The sequence below is a fragment of the Nerophis ophidion genome, linkage group LG23 (genome assembly GCF_033978795.1).
Source record: "Nerophis ophidion isolate RoL-2023_Sa linkage group LG23, RoL_Noph_v1.0, whole genome shotgun sequence".
Lineage (NCBI taxonomy): Eukaryota > Metazoa > Chordata > Actinopteri > Syngnathiformes > Syngnathidae > Nerophis > Nerophis ophidion.
Window position 1 is genome coordinate 30,047,988 of NC_084633.1, and position 16,227 is coordinate 30,064,214.

At 37.2% G+C, this 16,227-nt stretch overlaps 1 protein-coding gene across 2 annotated transcripts in view; it reads right to left on the reverse strand.

Annotated features, from left to right (window-relative positions):
• LOC133541033 (histone acetyltransferase KAT7-like) overlaps positions 1-16,227 on the reverse strand; it is a 69,043-nt gene that overhangs the window by 26,164 nt on the left and 26,652 nt on the right. Inside the window, exons 4-8 of one of the 2 annotated variants that reach the window (XM_061884073.1) lie at positions 11,136-11,417; positions 10,968-11,050; positions 6,655-6,741; positions 3,873-3,971; positions 3,692-3,802 (exon numbers count right to left, since the gene is read on the reverse strand). In XM_061884073.1, the coding sequence (XP_061740057.1) occupies positions 3,692-3,802; positions 3,873-3,971; positions 6,655-6,741; positions 10,968-11,050; positions 11,136-11,417 (662 nt within the window). Of the gene's footprint in view, positions 1-3,691; positions 3,803-3,872; positions 3,972-6,654; positions 6,742-10,967; positions 11,051-11,135; positions 11,421-16,227 lie in introns of both variants that reach the window. The other variant, XM_061884072.1, reaches the window with a different exon arrangement.

Genomic DNA, 16,227 nt, shown 5'->3' on the forward strand with positions numbered 1-16,227 from the left:
ATATATATATATATATATATATATATATATATATATATGTATATATACATATATATAAATAGGTGTGTATGTATATACATACACTGTATATATCTGTGTGTGTATGTATGCATATATATATACATATATATGTGTGTGTATGTATATATATATATATATATAAATACACATATATATACATTATATATAAATATAGCCATATACATATATAGATGTGTGTATTTATACACATATGAATATATGTGTGTTTGTATGTATATATAAATATATATATATATATATATATATACACACATATGTATACATATATACACATATATACAAATATATATATATATATACATATATATGTATGCTGTAGACACACATATATATACATACACATATATATATATATATAAATATATACATATACATACACTTATATACACACATACAGTATATAAACATACACACACATATATATATACATATATAAATATACACACATACATATATATTAATACATATATATGTATATATATACATATGTATATACATAGATACACATATACATACATATACATACATATATACATCCATACATATACATACATATGTATATATAGATATATATACATACATATGAATATGTATATAAACATACACATATATACATACATACATACATATGTGTATATATAAATGTATACATACATATATATGTATATATACATACACACATATATAGACATACATACATACATATACAAACATACATACATACATAAATACATATATATATACATACATACATGTGTATATAAATATATATATTTATATATACATACACACACAAATACATACATATACACACAATACATACATATATATATATATATATATATATACAAACCTTGTTTCCATATGAGTTGGGAAATTGTGTTAGATGTAAATATAAACGGAATACAATTGATCTGCAAATCATTTTCAACCCATATTCCCTTGAATATGCTACAAAGACAACATATTTGATGTTCAAACTGATAAACATTTTTTTTCATGCACGCAACACGTGACAAAGAAGTCGGGAAAGGTGGAGATAAATACTGATAAAGTTGAGAAATTCTCATCAAACACTTATTTGGAACATCCCACAGGTAGGCAGGCTAATTGGAAACAGGTGGGTGCCATGATCGGGTATGAAAGCAGCTTCCATGAAATGCTAAGCAATTCACAAACAAGGATGGGGCGATGGTCACCAATTTCTAAGCAAATTGTGGAACAGTTTTAGAACAACATTTCTCAATGAGCTATTGCAAGGAATTTCTGCAAAGCAAAAAACATTTATCAACAACACCAAGGAACGCCGCTGCCTTCGCTGGGCCTGAGCTCATCTAAGATGGACTGATGCCAAGTGGAAAGGTGTTCTGTGGTCTGACGAGTCCACATTTCAAATTATATTTGGAAACTGTGGATGTGGTGTCCTCCGGTACTAAGAGGAAAATAACCCTCCGGATTGTTATAGGCGCAAAGTTCAAAAGCCAGCATCTGTGATGGTATGGGGGTGTATTAGTGCCCAAGGCATGGGTAACTTACACATCTGTGAAGGCACCATTAATGCTGAATGGTCCATACAGGTTTTGGAGCAACATATGTTGTCATCCAAGCAACGTTATCATGGACGCCCCAGCTTATTTCAGCAAAACAATGCCAAGCCACTTGTTCCAACTTTCCTGGCCCACCTGCAGTCCAGACCTGTCTCCTATCGAAAATGTGTGGCGCATTATGAAGCATAAAATACGACAGCAGGGACCCCGGACTGTTGAACGACTAAAGCTCTACATAAAACAAGAATGGGAAAAAATTCCACTTTCAAAGCTTCAACAATTAGTTTCCTCAGTTCCCAAACGTTCATTGAGTGTTGTATAAAGAAAAGGTGTTGGCACGTGTTGAAGCCATGAAATTCTAAGTTAATTAATTATTTGCAAAACAAAAAAATGTTTATGAGTTTGAACATCAAATATCTTGTCTTTGTAGTGCATTCAACTGAATATGGGTTGAAAAGGATTTGCAAATCATTGTATTCCGTTTATATTTACATCTAACATAATTTCCCAACTCATGTGCAAACGGGGTTTGTATATATAGACATACACATATATATATACATATACACACACACACACACACACACATATATATATATACATACATATATATATATATATATATATATATATATATATATATATACATACATATGTATATATATATATATATATATATATATATATATATATATATATGTACCGGTTATTGTTTTTTTAATCGATTAATCATTCCATTCCAAATAAGTATCGCGATTCATTCTAAAATCTATTTTTTGTAAGCCCTTAGTTGTAACAAATCTGTCACTAGACTTCATATGGATGCACTAAAAACTACAACATGGCTGACGGGGTGAGGACACAATCAAAAGGGGGCTTAGCCTCGAGAAGGGGCTCGGCATGCAAATAAGACCGCCCACAAAACGGTGCATTATGAAAAAACAGAAGGCGGCTTGAAGATGGTTCGTAAAACAAAATCTATGCAAAAGTTGGAACTTACAACCACCATTACGTGTTGTACATCAGTGTTTCTTACAGCTTTGGTCCTTATGGGTTGTAGTGGTATTCAGCTGTAATACATTTTTCCACCACTTGTGGCAGTAATGACAATCTCAAACAGAAGAAATCTGGAGCTAACGTCAGACATTGCTTGAAGCACAAAAATTACGACTAAAAGGGTGAATCTGTATTTTCAATCGAACTTGAATTTTATTGAGTTTATCTAAGAAACTATATTATTAATTTATTGTATTTATTGTATGTAAATACATTTCATTAGTTATTTACGAGTCCTTTGTTACGCAGTATATTTGGATTAATGTAACACATTGTTTCATATAATTTGAGACAAGGTCGTAAACTGTTGGTTGGTTAGATATAATAAATGAATATGATTTAAATAAAAAGTAAGACTGCTAATTCAGTGTTAACCTTTGAGTGGGCCACGGGGCCCCTCTGTAGTGGAAAAATTGGGCCCCAGGGTCAAAAAAATGAAGAAATCCTGATGTAGATCACAAGGAAGTGTTTTAAAGGTAGAAAATAAGTCATGATATGACCCCCAAAATACTACACCGATATTGTGGTGAACAACGTATTTTGTGTATTTTGGGGATCCCAAATACACAAAAACAGGTACCAACAGATAAGAAAAGTTGCAGGTTTTGTAATACGCTAAAATAAGTAAAAATGAATGTGTTTACAAGGCATTCAAATGAAAGGCTAATTAAAGCTATATTATATTGTTCTAATGACCTAACACAAGGCAACAACATATAGAGGACAGGCCTCCACAGAGGCCCTGATTGAGACTTTCATATTTAATGAAAATCAGGTATCATTAGGGGTCAAATACAAAATGGTTCTGAATGGGTCTCAATGGGACGGAACAACGGGAAAAACAACACAGAATAACTGAAAAGGATTGTTCCATCTACCACGTAAATTTCAGACTCCTCCTGAGGCTGCGGAGGAGCGTGTGCAGACTGGAAAAGAGAAGAAGAGGAAGAAGGCAGAACAGGGGGGGGTGGGAAGGAGAGAGGCAAATAACAAACACAAGGAGAGAGGAGTGAAGGAGGTGGGTGATGATGAGTTTTCTCTCTTACAAGGTCCTCCGAGGCACGTGCCTGCGCTTTCCTGAACAAATCCAGGTCGTAGTCGCTGGTGATGTTCTCCAGCAGGGGCTCGCGACAGGTCCCGTGGCTCTGACGATGATCCTAGCGGTAAAGACAGCCAGTAAAACAATTCAAATAGGCAGCACTTTAACCGGACAAACTAGCCACTAACCATGTACTTTTCTTTCTGCTCCTTATTGGGGCCAGAGTTCCTCTTCTTCCTCAGCTCAGTCACCTTCTCCTTGTAGCGCAGCTGACACTCTGTTGGGGACTGACACATCCGAGAGACCTGCTCACACCTGGCAATACCACGTCTTAAAGGATCTCATCACACACGGACAAGGCGTGTGAACCAAACACACCAAAGCTTTTGTTTTGACTGATTTTGGCCGATGGCCTCCCACACCTTCATAACATCCGACAGGTGAAGAGTATGTAAAAAGACAGGGGTGTTGGACTGGCTTTCATTGAGGGCCAAATCGCAGTTATTGCTTCTCTCAGAGGGCCGCTTGTAACTGATTAATATTTGAATAAATGTAAAAAATGAAACAGAGTCGTCTTGATATTATATTACACAATTGCCCACCCGTTTTAGTAAAATATGTATTTTTTACGTACGCGGTAAAAAAATTATAATTTGCATTTGCTTTAAAAAAAAACTATATAACCAGGGACAGCGATTTACAAAATGTGTAAGAAGACATTGGCGACTTTTAAGGAGAAAAAGGTCCAACTGGAGCAGCAGCGCGAAGCAAGTGTACGTCATGCTCTGTGAAGTGAAGTGAATTATATTTATATAGCGCTTTTCTCAAGTGACTCAAAGCGCTTTACATAGTGAAACCCAATATATCTAAGTTACATTTAAACCAGTGTGGGTGGCACTGGGAGCAGGTGGGTAAAGTGTCTTGCCCAAGGACACAACGGCAGTGACTAGGATGGTTGAAGCGGGAATCGAACCTGCAACCCTCAAGTTGCTGGCACGGCCACTCTACCAACCGAGCTTTCCGCAGCTTGCTTTTTGTCGGGGACATTGAGGTACCAAAGAAGACTCTCCAAACACAAAATGTACAGTCTACAATAACACCAGACAAAGGTGCTAAATTTGTTGCTTGTCTTTTATGATAAAAAAAAGTCATTAATAGTCTCAAAACACTTGAAAAATTCTCAACCAGATACATTGTACAATCAGCAGCAACAATTGAAAATATGGCAAAACAATATAAGAATATATATTAATATTAATTAATCATAACCGATGTTTTTAAATGTATGTATACACTTTTTGAGCCTTTTTAATTAAAATACTATCACAGCAGATTAGGCAAATTACGTGATAAAGTCATGTGACCACACCCAAAACATTACCAAGGACAGCACACACCCTGGCTTCCACCTGTTCAACTTGCTACCATCGGGCAGGCGCTACAGGTGCATCAGAGCCAGAACAAACAGGCTCAGAGACAGCTTCTTTCCCAAAGCTGTCACCATGTTGAACTCTAACTTAAAATAATAATAATTCACCCCTATACAATATCATGCCCCAATACCCTACTGTGCAATACTACCCTTCCAGTGCAATACGTCCAACACTGATTGTTATTTATTACTTCGGTACTCTTGTCTTGCTCTGTATATTGTACAGTATTTTGTATTTTGTACTTCTATAGTGTTTTGTATATTGTACAGGATTGCTTATTATTTCATTGGATAGTAGTCTGTTTATTTCAATTGTTAGTTTTTCCTTTTTACCTCTTATGTCATTTATTTCACCCCATATTTGTTCCCACTATCACACCTTAAGTTGGAGTCTTTAACCTCGTTATATGCAAATATAATGACAATAAAGTTCATTCTATTATATTCTTCTATTCTATCTAAAACACCCCCGCCCACTACCTACCGACATAATACACTTGATGTTTTCTTTCACAAACATTTTAAAGTGTTTGAGAAAAGTTTAAATTCATATAAATAGTTTGAAGGAGGTTATAAAGGCTTCAACTGGTGTTTAAAGTGAGTAGTACTTATTTTGCTGGTGGTTCTGGAACATAACCAATGCATAGCAAAAAATAAATAAAACATTTTAAACTTTTTATGGCTGAAAGTTCACATTTAAACTCTATCCATCCATCCATCCATTTTCTACCGCTTGTCGCTTTTGGGGTCGCGGGTGGTGCTGGAGCCTATCTCAGCTGCTTACGGCGGAAGGCAGGGTACATCCTGGACAAGTCGCTACCTCATCGCAGGGCCAACACAGATACAGACAACATTCACACTCACATTCACACACTAGGGCCAATTTAGTGTGGCCAATCAACCTATCCCCAGGTGCATGTTTTTGGCGGTGGGAGGAAGCCGGAGTACTCGGAGGGAACCCACGCAGTCACAGAGAAAACAAACAAACTCCACACAGAAAGATCCCGAGCCCGGGATTGAACTCAGCACTACTCAGTACCTTCATATTGTGAGGCACATGCACTAACCCCTGTTTCACCGTGCTGCCCCATTTAAACTTTATTGTGGTGTTAATAAAGACAACATTAAAAATATTTAAAAGGATAAACTTTCTTGTGAGTGACTGGCCAAGGCACCCTGGACTTATTTGTTTTGAAGCTGCATTAGTTAATAGCTATGTGATGCAATATAACCAATGCGACTTTAACAAGCCTACTCCTGCCGAAATGAGAAATCACAGACTGTAAAAATTTCATTGGAAAGTTCATCTCTAAATTTTATGAGGCTTCTGCGAGATGAGATACAACAGCACCTTCTGGGTTGAATGCAAAATGAAAAACACAGTAATTCTAATGCGCCATATTTATCCCCAGTTCTTACAAAAATCGACTTCATGACTTGGCCCTGATTATTTACTGCTTGACCATTTCTGCAACAGCACACAAGACGCACAGAAAAAAAAAGCAACTGATGAGTTCAAAGTGAAGAAGGGATCATACCTGGTGCCTCGTGGAGTGTCTATTCTCGTCTTGCCGGTGAGACAGGGTCCTTTCCTCGGCCTGTTTTTCGCGAGTTGATGGTTTGCCCTGACAAAACATCAAGAGTGTGAAACACCAACAACTCACAGCCTGCAGCACAATACCTCGCAACATTTACGTTCCTACTTTCCCAGGTGTCTTTGCAACCTGACAATTTCAATTTGACCCTGTTGGTTCAACTCGCTTGTACATTACTCCACTCAAGACATACCCGTTGACTCCGAGCTCTGACTCATCCCAAGCCAATGGATATACATGGCGGCAATGTGTAGAGCAAATATGTACTCTGCAACATGTAGGGATGGAAAATATGGCCTAAAAGTTATATTGCGAAATATATATTGCAGCCTCTTGGGATAACAATAAAATAGTTGGCACATAAAAGATACCAGAACCATTTCAAAACTGGTTACAAAGGCTCCTAATCTGGCTGCTGACGCACGCTGTGATTTCTAATAGTAATATTTTCTCAAAACAATTAATAATGTACTTGCTAATTTACTTTTTTAATAGTTGGTTACTTACTGTTGTAACATGGTACTATCTACACTTATGTTAAAATGTAATAAACACTTATTTTTCTGTTGATTGGATACATTTGTTTTAAGCGATACTACAAATGTGCTTTTCGATCCAATACCAAGTATTTTATTTCGCCATTTGGCAATTTACGGACTATAAGCCGCTACTTTTTTCCTACGCTTTGAACCCTGCGGCTTATAAAACAAAACAGTTCATTTATGGATTTTTATTTGATGACAGCAATAATAAAAATAATTGTGACAAAAAAACACTTAGTGATTTACCTTACTGTTTGTGCTATGGCACCATGTTTTGGATAAATTTGAATTTATTGGTAGTGTTTTATTTGTCAACCGGAGTGCTTTTTTGAGTCTTCTATCCATTAACAGCATTTCTACTCGTCGCTTTTATTTGTAAGTTTTACAGTATAAGTAAAACTGTTTATACTTGTAAACCGTTCCATAAGTGATGTCTGTTGGAGTGTTTTCATTCATTTTTGTACATGCTATTGTAATGTAATGAGGCTATTATCGTTAGCATTAGCTGATTTTCTAACACTTTTACAGGTGTCTGTGGTAGCATTATTACATTTTAACTGCATCATTTTTTTATTGTTTCAGTTTCACAGATTCCTCAGTATACTAACCAAGACACAGTCGTTAAGTTATTGAGCCTGTTTAGCTGATTGAAGTGCTACCTTCCGCAGCTAACGGGTCCGTGATGATGACTTCTGTTTTGTTTGATCAGCCATTTTACAGCCAGGTTACACGCACCATTTGGAAAAAATTACGGTATTTAAATAAACATTTACATAATCTTACTGTGTTAATAACTTATGTTGCAACGATTATGGCTGTGGCTTACAATTCGGTGCGGCTAATATATGGCAAAATGTTTTCTTCTAAAATTTACTGGATGTGGCTAATATCCCCGTGCACTTCATAGTACAGAAACGGTAGATACAGGGGCCGGATTGGCCACACCAATGTTCATACGTCACATTTTCGGGATCATTAAATGACACAGGATTTGATCACAACTTCAATCAGACAAAACTACAAATGGTAAATTATTGTTTGACTTATTTCCTTATTCCCTTTTATTGCATACAAAATGCATAATAAAGTCAATGGTGCAAAATAATTGAACAAACACAATAACTACATTGACATTTATTTCCTGACATTAAAAATATTTTGTGGTAATTAAAAATATTGCTCTAATCACTGTAACGTTGACCAAATACTAGTACTACACTTGGTATTGTTACTGTCACCATATATAAATATCTACCACTGTTTATGCTCAAGAGCTCAAAAAGCTTGTTTAGATATTCCTTGTCCTCTAGTCCAGGATTTTTTAACCTTTTTGACCCAAGGGGTCCAACTTTTCCACTACATAGGGGCCCGCGGCCCACTCGAATATGAACACTTAATTAGTAATCTTACTCTTTCACAGTGGTCCCCAAACTACGGGAAGTCCCAAGTTATTTTTATTATTATTTTTTTTAATCTGTCCTTTCTAATCCATTTTCTACCGCTTGTTACTCTCAGAGTCTCCTAGCCGCTCAGGCAAATCCCATTGTCTAAAAATGCATTTTCCAATCGATGAAGTCATATCATAGAGATTGGGGACCCCTGCTCTTTGATTTTAATCGGTTTTATTAATTGTATCTATCCTACTTACAGTTTAACAGGTTAACAACCTTGTGAAATATTATTTATTTAACACATAAACCTTAGGCTTAGGCCAACCTGATTAGAAAAAAAGGCATTAAACAAATATACTGCATAATAAGGGACTCATAAATAAAGCTAAATATAATAAATAATAATAAATATTTCTTAACTAAATTGTCAATAAAACTAAAGTGTAAATGAAAATACAGCTTTAACACTTGAGTCCTTATTTTTGCGCTAAAGACACTTCTCTCTGACTTTTGTCTGAGATTGTCATCACTGCCACAAGTGGTGGAAAAGTGTACTACAACAATTTAGCAACTAGGGTTGTTAATCCTTAGGCACCACACGATTTGATATGACTCGATTCTTGGGGGTTAACAATTTGCTTCAAAATCAATTCTTCGTTCAAAACAATTCTCAAATCAAAATCCATAATTTTTAATAAGATTGGGTGCCAGTTCTATGATTAACTATATTCCTCCATAAAATAGATAAAACGGCTGTGATACATTTCTGTATTATGTATATGAAAATGGGTGTTGTTTAGTAAAATTCTACCCAAACATTTAATAAAGTCAAACACCAATAAGGCAACAAGACAAGTATCCCACACTTCTCTTTAATAAAGTGAGTCTGTACAGCAGATATCTCCCGTCCAAAGGCAAAACCCAGTAACTAAATTTTGGTCAAAACTGAGCTGATAATAATTTTGGAGTTCCTAGGTGATATGCTTTACATTAGTGTATGCGATATTGTAATTTGTTCCGTAAGTAAGCTGTTACGCGCATGGCAGGACCTAGCAACTACCACATAACCGCGTAGATACAACAGAAAAACCTAGTATCTCAAGGGACCAATCGGAACTTCTTTGTCAGTCGCCTTATTGTCTTTAATGAGACATTTGCACGAATGGGGGCCGACGGTCAACCTGATTATGTGATATTATGGCACGAGGGGATATTTGGAAGATTGGCCCAGGACGTTGCAAGCACCTTCATTAAATGTATTGTTCTTGATTCTTCCCCTTGCATACTCTTTTGGGCAGATAACTGTGGAGGTCAAAATAAAAACTGGACGCTGTACACGGCTCTTGCCCAATGTGCAAACGCAGAATGGGGCCCACCCGAGATTGTGATAAAATATCCGGAGAAAGGGCACACGTTCATGAGAGCAGATTCAATCCATGGCTCAATCGGCAAGAAAATGAAAGCTCAAGAAAACATCTATACGTTTGATGACTTTGTAGATCTTTGTAAGACAGCATCAAGATAGATTGGTTTTCCTTTGTTTTCTCAAAATCAGCTAGAAGTGAGTTACTAGGTTTTGCCTTTGGGCGGGAGATATGATCACCTAATTCAACAATATGATTTGCTTGAGTGGCTTGGACGGGACCGGTTTAAACGTTTTTTAAACCGATTTTTTTTTTTTTTAATCGATTGAGAACCGTTACAAATAATAATTGCGATTAATTTGAAATTTTGACACCCCTAACGCCGTGGCCCATACAGACCACTACTGAGAAACATTTATTTTTTGGTGGCCCTTTAAAGAGACTTTCCAGTGACAATGCTACACATAAGAAACATAGTTTAGTTGCCGCCATTGAAGTGAGGATTAGTGATTGAGAAACTGCAATGTGAATGGACTTTACCTGCTCGGACACCATTATTTGCTTGAGGCTTTTAAATTTGCGAGATGTAACCAGAATGTAAGATCCATTATTACAATATCTCGATAGTATTAAAATCTCTATCGTCGGCCGAATTTGTAGCATTTATATTGTATATATAGCGCAACCCTACTTGCATGATTTTTTAATGCCATTTACAGGCTGCTCTGAACAGATCTGTTTATAGAGGGTTGCTCTAATTATTGATCCTTTGGGGATTTTAAACAAGCATGTCACAGGCATGTTATTAAGACATCTCGGCACTGTTTTAATCTGCAAAAAAAGGGAAGAATATGTCTTCTTTAATAAGCCAATTGTAGAAAAACACAAAGTCAAACGTGGTTGAATACCTTTTCAACAAAACTTGAATTGGGGGAGAAAGTGTGTAAATGTTTTAGTACCTTGCATTCGTCAGCTGAAAGGTTGTGATAAAGAGGACATCCCGATATGGAGAAGTGTCTCTCATGTCTGCCGGTCAGGTGACCTGAGAGGTCAGAGAAGGGTGTAAATGCAAGATCTTCCCTCCTTGTTGCTACACTACTGTTCAAATAAACGTCGGCGTTCCTTACCCAGTGAGTTACACCCAGGTGTAGGGCACTTCATGTTGAAGTTGTAGCTCTCGTGAAAGCGCCGCCGCTTGGGCCGGTGGGAAAGGTCGTGAGCGGCAGCCTCTTTAAGGGAAAGCTCCTTTGCCAATCTCTCGTCTTCCTCTTGAGAAACTATGACATCGTTGCTGGAAGACACAAGGTCGTTGCCAGGGCTGGAGGCCTCAATGTCTGACTCGGAAGACGGGGCATTGCCGGTCGGCGTGCGGGGAGGGGTCTCGTCGTGGTCTGCCGCCTGCTTTATTACTGCTGAGCACACATGAGCACATTAAAATGACGACTGCTGTTTGTGACCTAAAGGTGTCAAAAATATGTATAATAATCTGTCACAATACTAACAATGTAAATTTTATCAAATTATTCATCATCATCATCAATGTTTACTTATATAGCCCTAAATCACTAGTGTCTCAAAGGGCTGCACAAACCACCACGACATCCTCGGTAGGAAAACTCACACCCAGTGGGACATTGGTGACAATAATGACCCAGTGGGACGTCGGTGACAATGATGACTATGAGAACCTTAGAGAGGAGGAAAGCAATGGATGTCGAGCGGATCTAACATGATACTGTGAAAGTTCAATCCACAATGGATACAACACAGTCGCGAGAGTCCAGTCCAAAGAGGATCCAAGACACAGCAGCGAGAGTCCCGTTCACAGCGGAGCCAGCAGGAAACCATCCCAAGCGTAGGCGGACCAGCAGCGCAGAGATGTCCCCAGCCGATACACAGGCGAGCAGTACATGGCCACCGGATCGGACCGGACCCCCTCCACACGGGAGAGTGGGACATAGAAGAAAAAGAAAAGAAACGGCAGATCAACTGGTCTAAAAATTATTGACCTGATTGAGCGACGGTAAAAGAAGAACTTGTCCTATCTTTTTGACGACTGATTGTTGACTAGGACGAAAACGTGTCAAAAAACAGAACACTAATAGCTAAATACTGGTAGACACTTTATTCATATCCAAGATAAATTCACATTTCAAACAGCTTTACGAGAGTAATAAGCAGGCAATGTTTAGGAAACAAAAAGTAAAAATGGCACTACAAGCCCAAACAAAATATCCATGGCAGGCAAGCACTGTGAATAAACTGAGCTAAATGGGATCATTTAAAATACAAAACAAGATAAGACTGATCGATTCCAGATTTAAAGTGCATCTGTCAAAATAATGACAACATATTATATACATATTGACCTGACTATTTTTATTCTGAAAAAAAAAGGTTCCATAAAGTCATTTTATATTTAGGGTTCAGAGATTTGATTTTTACAGATTCAAACCAGCAAGTGGCACCAAAGTCACACTCAGAAAGCAAATAACAGTGGAATTAATAGCTAAAAAAAACCCAACTTTTTGAATGCAATCTACTGGCAGTTATTTTACTGATATGGAAAACTTTAATGGCCTAAAACAGTGGTTCTCAACCTTTTTTAGGTGATGTACCCCCTGTGAATTTTTTTTTAATTCAAGCACCCCCTAATCAGAGCAAAGAATTTTTGGTTGAAAAAAATAGATAAAAAAGTAAAATACAGCACTATGTCATCAGTTTCTGATTCAATAAATTGTATAACAGTGCAAAATATTGCTAATTTGTAGTGGTCTTTCTTGAACTATTTGGAAAAAAAGATGTAAAAATAACTAAAAACTTGTTGATGAGGTGGCGACTTGTCCAGGGTGTAGCCCGCCTTCTTCCCGATTGTAGCTGCGATAGGCACCAGCGCCCACCGCGACCCCAAAGGGAATAAGCGGTAGAAAAATTGATGGATAGATGGATTGTGATTCAATTATAAATAAAGATTTCTACACATAAAAGTAATCAACTACTTAAAGTGCCCTCTTTGGGGATTGTAATAGAGATCCATCTGATTCATGCACTTAATTCCAAACACTTCTTCACAAAAGAAGAAATCTTTAACATCAATATTTATGGAACATGTACACAAAAATCTAGCTGTCAACACTGAATATTGCATTGTTGCATTTCTTTTCACAGTTTATGAACTAACATTCATATTTTGTTGAAGTATTATTCAATAAATATATACACTGTGGCCTGCGATGAGGTGGCGACTTGTTCAGGGTGTACCCCGCCTTCCGCCCGATTGTGACTGAGATAGGCACCATCGCCCCCCGCCACCACAAAGGGAATAATCGGTAGAAAATGTATGGATGGATATATACACTGTATATAAAGGATTTTTGAAATGTTGCTATTTTTAGAATATTTTTCAAAAATCTCACGTATACCTTCAAGTACCCCCATTTGAAAACCACTGACCTAGAAGGTTAGAGTGTCCGCCCTGAGATCGGTAGGTTGTGAGTTCAAACCCCGGCCGAGTCATTACCTCCTTGCTTGGCACTCAGCATCAAGGGTTGGAATTGGGGGTTAAATACCCAAAGATTATTCCCGGGCGCGGCCAGCGCTGCTGCCCACTGCTCCCCTCACCTCCCAGGGGTGAACAAGGGGATGGGAAATTCAGAGGACAAATTTCACACCTAGTGTGTGTTTGACAATCATTGGTACTTTAACTTTTTAACTTATCTTGATTAAACAAATTTTGTCTTTGAAAATATGTTTGTATCTTGGAAAAAGAGCGGGTCGGTCGTCTTACAACACGTACGTGCTGTCTGGGTAGGCAAGTGAGCTAAAAACATACAAATATATTAATATTGGTCTATTAAACTGTTGTAAAGTATTTTCTGAATAATATTTTTTTTTCCACTTTTACTTATGTAAAAATCACTTTATTAGCACATTACCTGATCAAATACGGGGCAGAAACCTAACAAGAGGCTGCCAAGTCGGCTGTTGCTCAGCTTTGCTGCCTAACTGGCTCTAAACTGGAGAGGCTGAGGGTGTGGCCTATTGGCTGGTCTGCTCATCAGAACGTTGCCAAAATAAAGTTTGCAGAGACATTTTTACACTGGTAGTTTCTAGTTTCTACACTGTACAATCTACATCCAGTTTAAAGTTTTCAATGTAAACATGACAAAAACAAGGCAGTGTACAATTGAAGTGGGGTGACCCTGAGCAAGCAGATGTATGTCGCTACCGTGTCTTATCAGCAAAGAGTCAGTACAGTACTTTTTTTGTAGATTTGTAGTTTTCAACATTTTTAAATGCTCTGCTGAATAAATGCCAGTAATTGAATTAAATAATTAATGCAAAGCCAAGATACTTGACATTCGAACTGGTAAACGTTGTTATTTTTTGCAAATATTAGCTCATTTGGAATTTGATGCGTGCAAAATGTTTCAAAAAAGCTGGCATACAAGGCAAAAAAGACTGAGAAAGTTAAGGAATTCTCATCAAACACTTATTTGGAACATCCCACAGATAAACAGGCTAATTGGGAACAGGTGGGTGCCATGATTGCGTATAAAAGCAGCTTTCATGAAATGCTCAGTCATTCACAAACAAGGATGGGGCAAGGTTCACCACTTTATGAACAAATTGAAACAGTTTAAGAACAATTCTAAACAAGCTATTGCAAGGAATTTAAGGATTTCACCATCTACGGTACTTAACATCATCAAAAGGTTTAGAGAATCACTGGGAGGCCGAAAACCAACATTGAATGCCCATGACCTTCGATCCTTCAGGCGGTACTCCGACATCAATGTGTAAAAGATATCACCACGTGGGGTCAGGAAGACTTCAGAAAACCAATGTCAGTAGCTACAGTTTGTTACTGAGTGTTTGTTGTTAAAAGGAAAGGCCATGTAACAACAGTGGTAAAAATGCTTCTGTGCCAACTTTTTTGCTATGTGTTGCTGCCATTAAATTCTAAGTTCACAATTATTTGCACAAAAAAAAAGGATTTTAATTTGATCATTAAATATCTTGTCTATGCAGTGTATTCAATTAAAATTAAGTTGAAAAGGATTTGCAAATAATTGTATTCTGTTTTTATTTACAATTTATACAACGTGCCAACTTTGTTGGGTTTTGTATGTTAACTTTGTTTTAAATGATATGTTTTAGTCTGTTCATTGCCTGTACTTTTCTGTTTTTATAAGTTTTTTTGTTTTTGGTGTACAGCCCATTGTTTTTCAACTGCAGTTGTTTTTAAAGGGCTTTACAAATAAAGTTGGTATGGCATGGAGAATAGTGCATGTACCCATCCATCCATTTCTACCGCTTATTCCCTTTGGGGTCACGGGGGCGCTGGTGCCTGTCAGCTATAATCGGGCGGAAGACGGCGTACACCCTGGACAAGTCGCTACCTCATCGCAGGGCCAACACAGATAGACAGACAACATTCACACTCATATCAGATACAAATGCAGTCAAAAGTAGACCCCAAATGTTTTTTAACTTTTATCAAAGCAAATAAATGGGACCAAGAAGTAAACAATAATATTTTTATAAAAGTTATAATAAGCAACCTGTGTTTACAGTGTTACAGTATAAGAATTTAAGTTAAAACAGTTTAAAAAACAACAACTCAAAAGGCCTTCAATGCCTCACCAGGTGTGAAGGTCACCGCACTATACCGTCTTTCACAGTCGTCTTATAATTTGGTCAAGATGCTAAGTAATGCTATGCTAATGGTTAATTATTTTTGCCTCCAAATTGCCCCCTAACTTAATGTTTTAGTAATTTCATAGATTTTTTTTTTTCCTGGTAAAAAAAAAAAAAAGAGTTGTTTTTTACTTGTTTTAATTCCTTGGCCGTGAAGCCCCAGCAAACCAAGCTAACAATTCACTTGCATCCTGCCCAAAGATGCACTTAACTCTCTACTAGGCCTTGCGGAGAAATCCAGTAGTTGGGACGATTGCGAGCGCAGAAAGAGGCACAGAGTTTGAAGAAGCTGGCTGGCAAATGAACAAACACAAAATGCTCCTTCTTCTTTGCTACCTCACCATGCTAGGTTTACCATTACATTAACACGTGGCTTTTTAGGAGTAATTTCAAGCTACAATTCTTGAGTGCTTACTTAGAAATTGTGCTGTAAATAATTTGTTGAGAAGTTACTAGGGATACAAATTAAGTATCTTTCCTAATAACTGATTACTTGACAAGTACACCCCACTTTTCCCC